General features: G+C 37.6%; 2 protein-coding genes across 2 annotated transcripts; one reads left to right on the plus strand and one right to left on the minus strand.

The window, feature by feature from the left end:
* On the plus strand, positions 1-7,978 carry LOC127254479 (heat shock 70 kDa protein 17). The gene is made up of 14 exons (XM_051279588.1): positions 1-930; positions 1,281-1,513; positions 2,043-2,202; positions 2,478-2,723; positions 2,803-2,936; positions 3,013-3,349; positions 3,427-3,588; positions 3,968-4,039; positions 4,647-4,747; positions 4,831-4,900; positions 5,366-5,422; positions 5,512-5,573; positions 7,172-7,244; positions 7,395-7,978. Exons 1-14 carry the CDS (start codon positions 136-138, stop codon positions 7,596-7,598), a joined length of 2,706 nt encoding a protein of 901 aa, XP_051135545.1. The 5' UTR covers positions 1-135; the 3' UTR covers positions 7,599-7,978.
* A 317-nt stretch (positions 7,979-8,295) lies between these two features.
* LOC127254480 (protein PAT1 homolog 2-like) lies at positions 8,296-13,299 on the minus strand. The gene is made up of 5 exons (XM_051279589.1): positions 12,963-13,299; positions 12,556-12,710; positions 12,228-12,284; positions 11,758-11,833; positions 8,296-11,051 (listed from the first exon to the last, which is right to left on the minus strand). The coding sequence occupies exons 1-5, from the start codon at positions 13,024-13,026 to the stop codon at positions 8,977-8,979; spliced, it is 2,427 nt and encodes an 808-aa protein (XP_051135546.1). The 5' UTR covers positions 13,027-13,299; the 3' UTR covers positions 8,296-8,976.
* Between the last annotated feature and the right edge of the window lie 1,740 nt (positions 13,300-15,039).

The following is a 15,039-nucleotide window of genomic DNA, read 5'->3' on the forward strand; positions in this document are numbered from 1 at the left end:
TGCATCCCATTCGTCAGACGCCGGGTCCTCTCCACCTCAGCGTCCAGCCCTACAAAAACCCCAGGGCTCCTCCAGAGCCCAGCCCCCCTTCGTCTTGCTGAATTTGATGCACGGCCAGAGGAAGGAGAGCTTAAGATGAAGATCACGGCGGCGATGGCGAAAATGAAGGTGAATTCACTCCAGGCATTGCTGCTCCTGTCGCTGCTCCTGCTCAATCTCTTCGAATCTGAATCCGCAGTCGCCAGTATAGATCTCGGCTCCGAATCGTTCAAGGTCGCGGTAGTCAACCTTAAACCTGGCCAGCCTCCGATCTCGATCGCCATTAACGAGATGTCCAAGCGTAAAACCCCCACCCTTATCAGTTTCCACGCAGATTCTCGGTTGATCGGCGAGGAATCGCTCAACCTCCTGGCTCGTTATCCCAACAAGGTGTATTCTCATCTTCCGTCTCTCCTCGGGAAATCCTATAGTTTTACGAGAGATTTTCTCCGAAGGCTTTATCTGAATTACGAGGCTGTACCCGATGATACGCGAGATGTGGCGGTTTTTAAAGCCGAGGCAGGGGAGTTCGGCAATTTCACGGCGGAGGAACTAGTGGCGATGATACTCAAGTATGCTGCAGGGCTGGCGGATACTCATACAAAGACGTCGGTGAAGGACGTGGTGATCACAGTGCCGCCTTTTACAGGTGTGGCGGAGAGAAGGGCAATGCTGGTCGCCGCGGATTTGGCAGGGCTGAATGTGCTGGCATTGGTGAATGAGCATTCTGGGGCTGCTTTGCAGTATGGAATCGATAAGGATTTCTCAAATGGATCAAGGCATGTGGTGTTTTATGACATGGGGGCGAGCAGTACTTACGCTGCCTTGGTATATTTTTCAGCATACAATGCTAAGGAATTCGGGAAGACCATTTCCGTCAATCAATTTCAGGTGCATTATTCTCCATGACTGCTCTTCTATATGTTCTAATTTGATGTGTTTCTTTCTGATTCATGCGATTCCTTGTGAGATTAGCTGATCCAAGGTAACATAACTGTGATTGTTGATAGTTATCTTTCTAGATGGAATGCACTTAAGCATTTTTGGCGGCTTAGTCCAACACCTTACATATGATTTTTGGCTTCCAAAGCTGAAATATGCAGACATCCTGATAACCTAAATATCTCAAATGAATAGTTATGTTGGAAAAATAACCAAAAGTAGTTCAACGTACTTGTGGTTATATTATCACGGTTTTCTGCACTATAAGTGTTGTTTTGACACTTTGGTAACTATCACAGGTAAAGGAAGTAAAGTGGGATTCAGAACTTGGTGGTCAGAATATGGAATTGAGACTGGTGGAGCATTTTGCTGATGAGTTCAACAAGCAACTTGGAAATGAGGCTGACATTAGGAATTCTCCCAAGGCAATGGCTAAACTGAAGAAACAAGTAAAGCGTACGAAAGAAATCTTGAGTGCCAATACCATGGCTCCGATCTCAGTAGAGTCCCTTTACGATGATATTGACTTCAGGTCAGCCAAAAATGTTTACAACCTCTAAGATACAAATCTGTGGACAAATGATGGTTAACATTGGGAAATGGCTACTGCTTTACATGTTCTATTTAACTTATCCACATTTTGTTTATATTTTCCTAGTAAGAGTTCATTGTTAGTTTCTATTAACCACCCAATTACTTTGAAAACTCCGATAATTTTATTTGTTGCCTTCTATGGCTGCTGTTGGTGTTTGCATTGCACGTGTAATGTTGATAGGAAAAAAGAGTAATTAGGTTGATTTATTTATTACATATTTTCATGATAAACTATTCAACCATTTCCCAAGCACTTATGAATATTAATTTTTAATTTTTGGTGTAGGAGAAACTGAACTTCTTATTTAAGTTAGCATAGTTTATGCAGACCATTATTTCAATGTTTCCATGTAACAACGCTCCTTCACTTGTTCCATGCTTCTTCCCTTTAGCAAATATGCCACCTTCTTCTTTTTGTCAGATATGATAAAAGGGATACCTAATTTGTAAGTTTGACATTTTTCTAGGAGTACAATAACTCGAGAAAAGTTTGAAGAGCTTTGTGGAGACCTGTGGGACAGAGCCCTTGTTCCTCTTAAAGAGGTTCTCAAGGACTCTGGATTGAATGTTGATGATCTATATGCTGTGGAGTTGATTGGCGGTGCTACTCGTGTCCCGAAGTTGCAGGTCCTTATTGTCTGACCTCAAGAATAATTCTATAGACTATTTGTGCAATAAGTTCTTTTCATGTGCTTTATATTTTTTCCACTTCTATCTTTACTTTCAAAAAGTATAATATGTTTATTATGCTTTCTTATAAGAAAGTGTGCCCAATTTTTTAGACTAGACTGAATTGTTATTGATCTTGGTGCAACAGAAACTTCATGACCTTTTAATTGTTGTATCTTGGACTCCCATTTTCACAGTAGTTGATCATTTGATTTTACATTATCTTTCTGCAGGCTAAACTTCAAGAATTTCTTGGGAGGAAGGAGTTGGACAAACATCTAGATGCAGATGAGGCGATTGTTTTAGGCGCCTCATTACATGCTGCAAATTTAAGTGATGGAATCAAATTGAATCGTAAACTTGGAATGGTTGATGGTTCTACTTATGGATTTGTGTTTGAGCTGAATGGTGATGGCCTTTCAAAAGATGAAAACCCCAGACAGCTGATTGTACCAAGAATGAAAAAGCTACCTAGCAAGGTGAGTAGCTACTGAAAATAGAGACAGGAATTTTCATTTTCAACTGTATCAGCTTCCGTTCATTGGTACTATATTGCAGATGTTCAGATCTGTTGTTCACAACCAAGATTTTGAAGTCACACTTGCTTATGAGAGTGAAGAACTGATTCCACAGGGTGCATCTCCCATATTTGCACAATATGATGTCTTAGGACTTAAAGATGCTAGTGAAAGGTAAGGAGTATGTTGATTAAATTAGATTTGTTTGACTAGGAAGGTATGTATTATCTGATTCCCTGGTATTTTTCAGGTACTCAACAAGGAACCTTTCCTCCCCGATCAAAGCCAACTTACACTTCTCTCTCAGTAGAAGCGGTGTATTTTCCTTAGATCGAGCAGAAGCTGTTGTTGAAATAACCGAGTGGGTTGAAGTCCCACGAAAGAATCTCACAGTGGACAACTCAACATCCACTGCTTCCAACAATACCGATAGTAATTCTGGGAACTCCGCGGAGGAGAGCAGTGATAAAGTGGGGACTAATAATGACAATACCAACTCATCAGATTCCAGTGTTAATGGTTCTGACAGTCTCGATTTCGGTACTGAAAAGAAGTTGAAAAAGCGGACCTTCCGAGTTCCCCTTAAGGTATTTTGATGAAACAACTGAATTGTTAGTATTGCATCTAATTTTATGTTTGAGAATCTATTGTATGTTTCATGTAGGTTAGTGAAAAGACAAAAGGACCTGGAATGCCTCTTTCAAAAGAATCTCTCTCTGAGGCTAAACGCAAATTAGAAGTATTGAACAAAAAGGATGCTGAAAGGAAGAGAACTGCTGAATTGAAAAATGACCTAGAAGGATATATATATTCTACTAAAGACAAGGTAAGATGTTCTTATTGTTTCTGTTGAATTTGAGCATGCATGTTTATGCAGTTGCATCCCCCAATGCCCTGTACTTTGTGCACACTTTGTTTTAAACATCTAGATTTTACTGGAGATATTTTAAAACAAATCTGAGCATTGCAATTCTCTTCTTGCTTGAGGTTATATTTTAATGTAACTGATGGATGCAGCCTGGTCCTGTTGAACATGCATGTAATGTTGTTTCTAGTAATATCTTTATATGCCTTTTTGTTTTTCATTAATTGCTGTCTTGATTGTGTTTGCTCTCTCATGGTTTGATTCTTAGTGTTTAAGCATTCTACAATAATTTCTGTACATAGTATGCTCACTGCGCTTCTTTGATTGTTTTTATGACAAGCTTGGATCTGAGGAGTTTGAAAAAGTATCCACTGACCAAGAGCGGCAATCTTTTCTTGAAAAGCTTAATGAGGTTTGCTCTTGCCTTGACAGCTGTTTTTTAAGTAGCTTCATGTAGAGCTGTTAACGATTCGAGTCGAGCCAAATTTTAAGTGTTCGTTAATGTTCGCGAACAAGGTTTGTGTTCATTCGTTAAGCTTTCGAGCTAGTTCTTAATGTTCGAGCTCGGCTCGTTAAGAATTTTTGTTGTTTGAACTCGTGTTTGTGTTCGGCTCGTTTAGACTCGATTAAACTCGTTCGAGCTCGTTTATCTTATTTTTTAAAATTTATATATAAATTATAAAAAAAAAATTAAATTTATTTTATTTATATATTTTAAATTAATATTTTATTTATTTATAAATTATAATTTTATATGTATATATAATATTTATAAAAAATATATTATTTAAACAAATATTCTCGAACGCGTGAACAAAGCTCGGGCTCGTTCGTTAACCAAACGAGCATGTTTATGTTGTTTGGCTCAGCTCGTTAACGTTCGCGAACGAGTTTTAACCAAGTCGAATCAAGCCGAACCGAGCCGAGTTCACGAACGGCTCGGTTCGTTTAACAACTTTAGCTCCATGTATTTGTAGCCACTCCTCTTTGTAATCTTAATTTTTAATATGCCCATGCAGGTGGAAGATTGGTTGTATACTGATGGTGAAGATGCTTCTGCCACTGAATTTCAAGGACGTCTAGACATGTTGAAAGCCTTGGGGAATCCCATATCTTTTAGGTTCGTATGTATAAACAATATAATTAGGTTAGCAACTCTATTACATGCTAGAAGCTCCTCTTACATATTAATTCTGATTATAGATATGATGAACTTACTGCTCGGCCTGCTGCATCTGAACATGCGAAGAGATACCTAGCAGAGTTACAACAGGTATATTAGCCAGTGTTTTTCTGAAGCATAAAGATTTTGGTCAAACATATGCAAATTTTTAAAAGCAATTGTGTTATTTGTTTTTGTTAGCTAATAGAAAGTTCATAGTATCTATCTATCTATATGTTATTCCTTTGATCTAAGTATGGAAATGATATGTTTTGTTTGTTTATTATACTAAGTTCATTTTCCTAGATGAGTTTGAAAGCTGAAGGCCATCGTATATTGGAAACCATAATACTTGTAATAGGCTTAACTTTGGTATGGCAAACCAAAATGTATATAATTTCATTATTGATTTACTAGAAGGTAAAACTTGAAGATTTATTTTGGTGTTTTAAGTGATTATTGGAAAACTCATTCTTGCATGGTAATATGTGCTTATTCTAATTTTGAGGATGGCTGAGTGCATATGTTTATACCGTGTTCCATCTCTAACACCTTCCTGTGACCCGTTATCTTTAGATTGTTCAAGGATGGGAGAAAGACAAACCTTGGCTGCCAAGGGAGAGAATAGATGAGGTTCTAATTTTCTTGTTTCAAAAATCTTCATTGGGTAGGGAAGAGCCAAGAGAGTACGAATATTGAATTAATTTAAAATTGACTTATAGGTGGTACAAGAAGGTGAAAAGTTGAGGAATTGGCTGGGTGAAAAAGAGGCAGAGCAGAAGAAGTAAGTTTTCTAACCAGCTCATGATAGTCTTTTCCATCAATACCTCCTTGATGATATTTTTATAATTCTTTCTGTTTAGATATTATCACCTTGAAAGATAATGAATATACGGTATTATACCTTGTTTTCTTTTATTTCTGTAGCCATTACTGCATGCATCCTTTGTTTTGTTCTGATACATACGATTTATTCCACACTACTCCCACCTTTTTTATTTCATCATACAATTCTGAAACTTGATTCAAATAAATGCTTGTGTCATTCTTTCTTCTTGGTTAATAATTCAATGGTTTTAAGTTTCAATTTGAGCCCAACCTTTTCCCAAAACGCTTAAAACAATTGATAGGTGTTCTCTTTTTATTGCAGTTCAGTCACTAATTTTGATATCTTTGTGAATAACACCTTGTTTCTTCTATTAGTGACATGCTCAGATCCTTCTTTAAATAAAAATGAACATAGTGTGAAGACCTATTGGGTAAACGAGATACAAACTCTGCAAATATATGACATGCATTATAATCACATTCAAAACGAGTAGATTAGCTTCTGGTTTACACCAATTATCATGCCTTAACAATCCTCTTTAGCAGTGTTGTCATGGCGTCGCCATGGCGTTCTGGCGCTTTTCGGGAAGCGCCGGGACACATCTCCTCACCATATCAAACAAGGTGGCTTGGAGATGCCTTGGTGACGCCCCAATGACGCCATGGCACTATCCCGGTAGCCCAAAACATTGTGAATCTCCATCCTAGGTCAGCCCAGGCCCCCAAAACCACACCTACCTCAGCCCCTAAACCCTTAATCCCAGCCCCTAAACCCTAAATCCCGATCGAGCCCTAACTCGCCATCCTTTCTCTCCCCCTTGATCTCTCCCTATCTGCAACTTCATTTCGCCGCTTCATCCAACCATTTCATTCGCCGAATGTTTTATTCAGTATTGGGAGATTTAGACTTCCAACATTTTAATCTAAGCTAAGACTCCAATAACTCTAGTAGTGCTACTTTTTATTTATACTATCATAGTAACCGTATATTGCATTGTTATGTATTATTTATTGTATAATTATTTAATTTTTTATTTATCCATTATTCTTGTTTGTTGAATTATTTAGAATATGTTTCTTTTGCACCAATCCCCTTTTCCAAAAAAATTATATTTTTTCTTCTACCAAAATATTTCAATCAAATATTCTTTTAATACTAAACTAAAACTAAAATTTTCTTAACCAAATAAAAAGAAACACACCCTTAGTATTAAATACTTATAACACATAATATACATATATAAATTATATATAGTGTGCCGTGTTCGTTATTTTGTCGCCATAGCGGTCTACAGGCGTCGCGCCGCAAAAGGGCGCCGTGACAACCTTGCTCTTAGGTATGGTTCCTTGGAGACAAGTGTTTGAGCTGGCTTGGCGGGTAATGTACCATGTATTTGTAGATTGTATTGCAGATACCATTAGGTCACATGGATAATGCTCGTTGAAGAAATGTAGATTAGCATGGCATATTGTTTGATATGTTAAACTGCTCAACAGGATTGTTCTACTATAATCTATTTTTGCATCTAAAAATTTGGATGTTGCTTCCAACAGGACTTCTGGTTATAGCAAACCTGCATTTACATCTGATGAAGTATACGGGAAGATTCTCGATCTCCAGGAAAAGGTAATTGTCTGTTGTTTTTTGTATATAGAAGGGGGATGAAATTTTCACTTGTTCTTGAGCACTTGCTTAACACTAGACTAGTTTGAGATATTTCCACAACAGTTGCATTACTTGATGATGTTCATTCTGTCACATTCACTTGGCATATAGGTTACAAAAGTTAACAAAATTCCGAAGCCAAAGCCGAAAATTGAGAAACCAATCAAGGTAGAGATTGAGAGCGATAGTGACAAATCAAGTGCCACTGATTCCCCATCCGGTGATGAGCCACCAACATCTTCTACCACAGAGGACCACACCAAGTCTGATCAGGCTGAAACTGAATCAGGCTCCCAGCCCCACGACGAGTTGTGATCAACATACAGTGATGTGCCATGACAAACTACAAGACACTGCCATGGATAGAGGTAGTAAGTGATGAATATGATGATGGTTAGAGAGAGAGGGAGAGAGAGAGAGAGAGAGAGAGACAACAGGCATAGAGTCGAGCCCGGTTATTTTATGACAGGCTTTTCCATGGAATTCTTTGCAATATCATGCTTCTGCTATTTAACTACGTCCTTTGTATTTTGTAGTAGTATTAAGAACAAACAGCGTGGGTATCATACCACACATTTTGGCAGAGGGAGAGAGAGCAATGCAATGCTCGGTACATTGTTTAGTTGTTAATATAGAGGACTAGTGTTCTTGCCATAGTATTTTGTTTCATTCAAGGGAAATATTCAAATCAATAATCCATGTCTTATTGTTATTGCTTTTAGATGATTAATATATTTTTCTTCGTTTCTTTGAAAAGGGTAGCTAAGATATGAAGATTATAGAGTACATAAACACTAGTGCGTGTACATATTTATATACTTTGCTTGTGTTTGGTTTTTTATTGAGCATTTGATGCATATAGCAATGCCCAAATATTTGAAGCAAAGACTTTGCATCTATTCTTCTTCATATTTATATACTTCGCTTGTGTTTGTGTTTGTCAGATGTCCCACACTACATATACAAAATCAGAAATATCCAATCCTATTAAATTCCTAATTAGAAACACAGCTTGGACAAATAAACATGCTATTATTTACTTGTCATACAAGTAGAAGAGAAGTACCTATCATTCAACAATTGAGAATCTGTCATTCCAGATTAACATGGACACACTACTCCAGACCTCTTCTTTCTCTGCTGAGGCTGCTGCTGTTGCTAAAGGTCGACGACAACTTTCTAAATTCTTCACATGAACAACAATTGTTTATTTCACCAAGCCATATGAGTAAAAGGGGAGAGACAAGCATCTCCACTCTCAATGGCTCACCTACCTGTACAAATTCACATCACAAACACACACACACACAAGATCCCCATAGTCCTCTCTCCCTGTACAACATTGTCAAATAAAGCTCTCATGGTATAATAAAACTACTCCATAAGAGCTATGCAAGATACACTACGTTCGAGAAACAGGCAGAATATAAACTCCTGCAGAAAAAGTAGAAGGGAAGGATCCAAGTACGGGTGGGGAAGAGAGCAAGCAAAGGATTTACCGACCGTAGGCATTGGATTACAAGAAAAGTACACTTGCACTTATTAAATTCCACCATAATATACACATCCTCCATGACTCCATCTTCGCGCTGAGATTAGAAGAATCAGCAAGCGTAGAAGCCAACATATGGGCAGACGCTGCTCAAAATCATTTTACAACAAATAGCTTCAGTGCAACTTGTTGCCTTCTCAGCTAGCCTCTCACTGATTCAGGATTTACCTGTCCACAATTTCCACCATGAGTATTGACCCCAGCAACAGGCATGGATCGCTGAGCGAAATTCATTAACAGTTTCTTCTGGCTCTCATCAGTGTGCGGTATACTAGCGCGGAGAAGCTCCACAGGTATCTCCCTGCTGATAGTCTTTGCAGCCTCTGAGCCAACCAATTCTGTGCTCTGAGGGTTTTGAGTAATTAGTGATTGCAGTATACTATCATATTTACTCACACAGTATTTTGTCAGGAGACCAAAGAAGGCATCGAATGATGCCTGCCAAAGAACAGGATTAGCCATGCCAAACTGGCTAGTAGAATGAGGATCTCGTAGCAAGTGAGTGGCTCTTTCTAAAACAGATTTCAAGATAAATGAGGCACCATCTCCAGCATGGCTCCCAAGTGGACGAAGAGGTGGTTGTTCCGAGGAACAAACAACAGCAGCCAAACAAGCACTAAGTGCATTAAGGTCCATGCCGCTAACGCACACAAACACAGTTTTAGCAAGATCATTAACAGTATCTGCAGCTTCTGGATCAGAAGGAAGCCCCCCAAAGAGAAATCTCAGATGGCGGAAGATAGCCATGCAAACAATTCGAGCAAGTTCGCTACCTGGTGGAAGAAGCTGAAGAAACCTTGAGATGAGCTTCCGGCCTTTGGGAACAGAAATTATGCGGAGAAACACAATATCATCTTTGTTAGACAGCCCAACAGAGTTCCCACCTTTTCCAAGAGGGTCAACAAGCTGAAGGGAGGCAGCTAGGCCTTCTAAAAGAACATGGCGCTTCTGCCTAAGCTGGCTTCCCCCATCTTGGGGTTGAGTAAACTGCAAAAGCCGATCAATATCATCCACATCCAGAAGTAGATACAGCCCATCCTCAATTGTTATCCTTGCTGCAAACATCGGTTCCTGTTCCAAAGACTTATCAGATAATGTCTGTTCAGCACTACTATCTCCACAAGCAGAGGGAGGAGGGTCGAATTCAAGAAGAGGGCGGAGCCTTCGAACTGTAGAAAAGCAAAGCCTTCCAAGACCATCAACATGGAGATGTGGCTTTGGTTCTGGAGCATTACGAGATCGGGAAGATTGCTCCTTCTGGTTGGATGGGCAGAATCGAATTGCTGATCTTGTTTCAGAAGATTTCTTAGCAAGGCTGGCCTGGTGGTAGTAATCATATACATAGGGGTCCTTGCCATGGGTTGCAGCATGTTGCAATTTAAGAATGCCTTCTATTTCCTCAGAAGACATGTACTTCGACTTGAACTGGGACAAACTGTCGCTCCTGTGGCTACTAACATCAGACCCTTGATTGGAGAACCGAACAGAATGTCTACCTTTTTGTGATGATTTAGGTTTTGACTCTCTCTTGTCAGCCAGTCTATATTTACTCAGATGTGATGATGAAGGAACACTATTAAATATTTGAGAATGTACAGCTGATAAACGGGCCAAGTTCGGTTGAACTGAGAGGTGTCTTTGCAGCTGGGGAGATATCAGCTGCGAAGGTAATAAACCATTTTGATACTGATGCTGTAGTATGTTTTCTAATAAGACGGAGTGATCCCCATGAAGAAGGCCAGCATGGCTATTCCAATGATTTTGAAGATGATAGTTTTGAGAGAGGTTAGGTGAGGTCAGCTGCGACAAGTTTGTACCATAACGGAAGCCATGGGGCAAACCAGATAAATGTAGAGTGGAATTAGATAGAGGAGAGCTGTTCTGTGCAGAGAAAGGTGACTGAGATCCACTCGAAAGAGATGATAGGTTAAGATGTGAATTATTCAGAGAAACTTGTTGAGATCCCGGTGGGGGGAAGGAAGCAAAAGATGATTTGGGGACTAAGATAGGCTCACTAGAAAATCGTGTCAGCTGCTGCGGTTGCTGTGGGTAAGATGATGTTCGGTATAATGGTTGTGATCCAGGATGAAGCACTGAAGAGATGTGTGGCTGTGATGACCATCTTTTATTTTCTTCATAACATTCCGAATCAGACATGTGATGGTCAAACCAATCAGGAAAATCTGCCTCCCGTGTCCATTCTGTAGCAGATGAACCTGTAAGATCCATTATTAATCAGAAAATTGAGAAATTAGTACACAACAACATGAATATCTAGGGCACTCAACTCAGGCCTACGCATGCAACCGCAGTTAAAACACTTCATAGCTTAAAGCCAGTGATGATGGGCTACTACTCAATTCATAAAGGTACTTTGCCATCGACATCTTCTTCTAAACATTAAAACTATCATCCAGCCTTTAGCAACTAGTTTGGTCAAATGAACCATATAGCTGGTCAGGATTTTTCTTTTAATTGTTCATGGAACATTATTAGAATAAATACTAAAATAGTTGGGCATCAATTCTATCAAAGAGCAGCTTCTGTTAAGTAAAATGTATCAGCTCAAAGGTGAAAACGTAACTTTGTTAATAAATCAACTCTACATTATATCATACAATCTAACTTATTAGAGATACCCGTGTTCTTCATGTTTGCCTTTTTTTTCTGGTAGTCATTTGAATTATCCTAGCCAAATAGAAACAAAACTATGGAAGTGGAATAACTTTAATTTGAAACCCATTACAAAAATGACTGAATCATAACAAACTAGTATTTTTATGTAAATGTAAGGGAAAAAAAAAACAATATATTTGTCAATATATGCTGTGTACAATGCAACAATCACTAAACACACCAGAACACATAGCTTCAATACAATCATGATACTGAAATTTATTAGAAGAAAATCACATGACTTACTCTCTCTTGAGAAAGATCCAGATCCTCGATCTCCAATCACTCCGGGATGTCTTGGTCCAGAAACAACTTTATTCAACTGCACGGGGTGGACAAAGAGAAATGGTTAAACGGAACAATACAGTGTTGTTTCAAGTGTAGAATGCAGAAGCCTGCAGAAAGATTGCTAAAATGTTCCAAGAGACTTGATGCCATTTATTTTTATAAAAAATAATTACCATCTATTTCAGTTTGAAAACACACTTGCAGAAACATGGCCTTTAACTTTCATAGGGATCATATGGTGTCGTGGAAAAGCACGTGGCTTATGCTTGGTATATAACTTTCATAGAGATCTTGTAACATCACAAAATGAAATTTGAATAGAAGCAAAAGATGCTCATGACCTACTAATGTATAACCAACTGAGAGCAACAGCTCAAAAGGGAATGTGTGAGAAATTAAGTGAGAATATTAGGTCCAGAGCAACTTACTTTGGCAAATGTAGTAGCTAGATCATCTATATCAGATAATGATCCTAATGCTGAGCCCTGGTAAAAACAAAATTATATGTCAGAGATCATCATTCATCAGGTACACATTAGGAGCATGAAGATAACTGTTCATAAAATGCAATCATACTGATAATCATGACCATGTCACTCCGAAATGGTAAAAAGATGTGCTTGCAGTTATAAGCAAAAGGCATCCAGACATAAACAAATATATGAACTCCAAGTGACATTAATGATCAGCATCAGCAGAATCACTAAACTTCCATGCTATATTTAAATTCCAAAAACATAAACCATTTATTTGAACCTCATCTTTTTTGAACAAATGGTACTCATTCAACTCTTCGTCGACGCCACTTCCAGGAACACCCTGTTCTTCATATTCCAAACCCCCTATTTCTACTTCATCCATTATATCCTTTGCAAAGAACGCATACCGAGATGCATCGAACATTGCACTACCTGCGTGACACAATCAAGAAACCAATCCACAGAAAGTCAGCAGAAAAATCACATCCATGTCAAGCTAATCAATCTCATCGCAGGGAAAAATAAAAAATCAGCAGATCCCCTCCTCGCAAATCAAAAAAAAAAAAAGAAAAGAAAAAACAAACAAATAAAATAGCCACGGATCGAAGCCAAAAATTAATACAAATAGAGGTAATGAAACACAAAATAAACAGGGCAAGGATGGAGGAGTAAGAAGATACGAACCAGAAGATGAGCTGCCGGATGGGTCGATGAAATCATTGAAATCTTTGGCGTCGGATCTCTCCATGACAACGACTCCAGTTCCAAATAGACGACGAAACGAAAGATCACCCCCTCCTCCAACAAACCCTCCTTATTTTCTCCACCGCACCGATACTTCGCAATTAGGGTTTAGAAACAGACAGAGAAATTTCCACCCACTGAGATACAGAAAGAAACAGTGAGCGATTAAATCGTGCCTATTCTTGTCTGTGTATATATTTGTTTTGTAGCTGGAGAGAGAGATGTGTAAGATATATATGCACGAATGTATGTATAGGCGGAGAGAGAAAAAAGAAGGGAGAGAGAGATATAGCGAGTTTTGTATGTATAGCTGTATCTCTCTAATATAAAGTAATATTATTATTATTTGTTTGCTGCCGTCCAAAAAGCAATCAGGTACGGCAACCGTTCACAGTGACACCCCTAAGGTTTTCTTCTTTTCCATTTACCTCCCCTCAGTTTTTCATTCTACCAAATTTCCCCTATTAAATGTTTATTTACCCCGCCCAGCTCCAACACTATATTTTTTAAATAATAAAAAATAAAATCAGACAAACCCACTCTACCAACTAACTGAAATTAAAGTTCAATATTTAATTTAAAACTATTATTTGTTTTAATTGGATTCAGTATATTCAATGAAGGTTCCAATATGTGTGTGTCACATTATTTAATATATCTGATCCTTCAGATCTAAGCCGACAGACGATAAAAAATTGAGTAAAAATCCGATCCCATCTTTTTAAAATATATATAGTGATAATTTTAATTTTTTTTTAACAATTTTGAATAAATAAAATTTAATATTTGGATACTTTAAAGTGAAGTCAATTTTTAGGCTTATTTGCGTATTCTGTGTTGATGATAGTGTTTGTTTACATATATATATATATATATATTTATTTATTAATAGGTAATGATGATCCATAATAATCAACATTTAATTAGGTGGAAGCTTTCAATTGCTTCACTTAATTCCCAACACTCTGCTATTAAATAATTAATTGATCTGAAATATCCCATCCCAAATTAATAAATACCTCCTTGATGATATTTTTATTATTCTTTCTGTTTAGATATTATCACCTTGAAAGATAATGAATATACCGTATTATACCTTGTTTTCTTTTATTTCTGTAGCCACTACTGCATGCGTCTTTTCTTTTGTTCAACTTGATTCAAATAAATGCTTGTCATTCTTTCTTTCTTTCTTTTTTCTTTTTTTTTTTTAACATGAAACCCGCATCCGCTGTCCAAAAGTGGACACTGGTAAACCTTCAATCGAACCCTAATTAGCCATCCTTTCTCTTCCCTTTGATCTCTCCCAATTTGCAACTTCATTTCGCTGCTTTATCCCACTGAATGTTTTATTTAGTATCGAAAGATTTAGACTTCCAAGATTTTAATCTCAATGTGCTTTAGCTTTCTAGACTAAGACTCCACTAATTCTAGTAGTGCTATTTCTTTAGTTATACTATCATAGTAACATCATATTGCATTATTATGTATTATTTCTTGTTGAATTATTTAGGATATGTTTCTTTTGCACCAAACCTCTTTTTAAAAAGAAATTATTCCATTAACAATCTATCAATTTTTTTATTTTGGTGCGTTTCATAAAAAAATATCAATTTTCCTTTTTAGATAGATAAGGGACGGAGGGAGTATATTTTTTCTTCTAACAAAATATCTTATTAAACTTTATTTTTATACCAAATTCAAACTAAAATTTTTTTAACAAAATAAAAAAAAATATACCGTAAATATTATTTACTTATAACACATAATATATATATAAATTATATATAGTACGCCGTGTTCGCCATTTTGTCGCCATGGCGGTCGATAGGCGCCGCTCCGGCAAAAAGCGCCGTGACAACCTTGCTCTTTAGTTATGGTTCATTGAAGACAAGTGTTTGAGCTGGCTTGGCGGGTAATGTACCATGTATTTGTAGATTGTATTGCACATACCATTAGGTCACATGGATAATGCTCGATGAAGAAATGTAGATTAGCATGGCAAATTGTTTGATATGTT

This window comes from Andrographis paniculata, unplaced genomic scaffold (genome assembly GCF_009805555.1).
Source record: "Andrographis paniculata isolate CXL003 unplaced genomic scaffold, ASM980555v1 Contig52END, whole genome shotgun sequence".
Lineage (NCBI taxonomy): Eukaryota > Viridiplantae > Streptophyta > Magnoliopsida > Lamiales > Acanthaceae > Andrographis > Andrographis paniculata.

Bases quoted from the DNA above. Each gene is read 5' to 3' on its own strand.
- LOC127254480 (XM_051279589.1), bottom strand. From the start codon at position 13,026: ATGGAGAGATCCGACGCCAAAGATTTCAATGATTTCATCGACCCATCC. The intron at 12,285-12,555 runs GTTCAAATAAAT...TGTTTTTACCAG, and splicing joins ATTTGTTCAAAAAAGATGAG to GGCTCAGCATTAGGATCATT. The intron at 11,834-12,227 runs GTAAGTTGCTCT...CACCCCGTGCAG, and splicing joins TAGCTACTACATTTGCCAAA to TTGAATAAAGTTGTTTCTGG.
- LOC127254479 (XM_051279588.1), top strand. From the start codon at position 136: ATGAAGATCACGGCGGCGATGGCGAAAATGAAGGTGAATTCACTCCAG. The intron at 3,589-3,967 runs GTAAGATGTTCT...TTTTATGACAAG, and splicing joins TATATTCTACTAAAGACAAG to CTTGGATCTGAGGAGTTTGA. The intron at 5,423-5,511 runs GTTCTAATTTTC...ATTGACTTATAG, and splicing joins CAAGGGAGAGAATAGATGAG to GTGGTACAAGAAGGTGAAAA.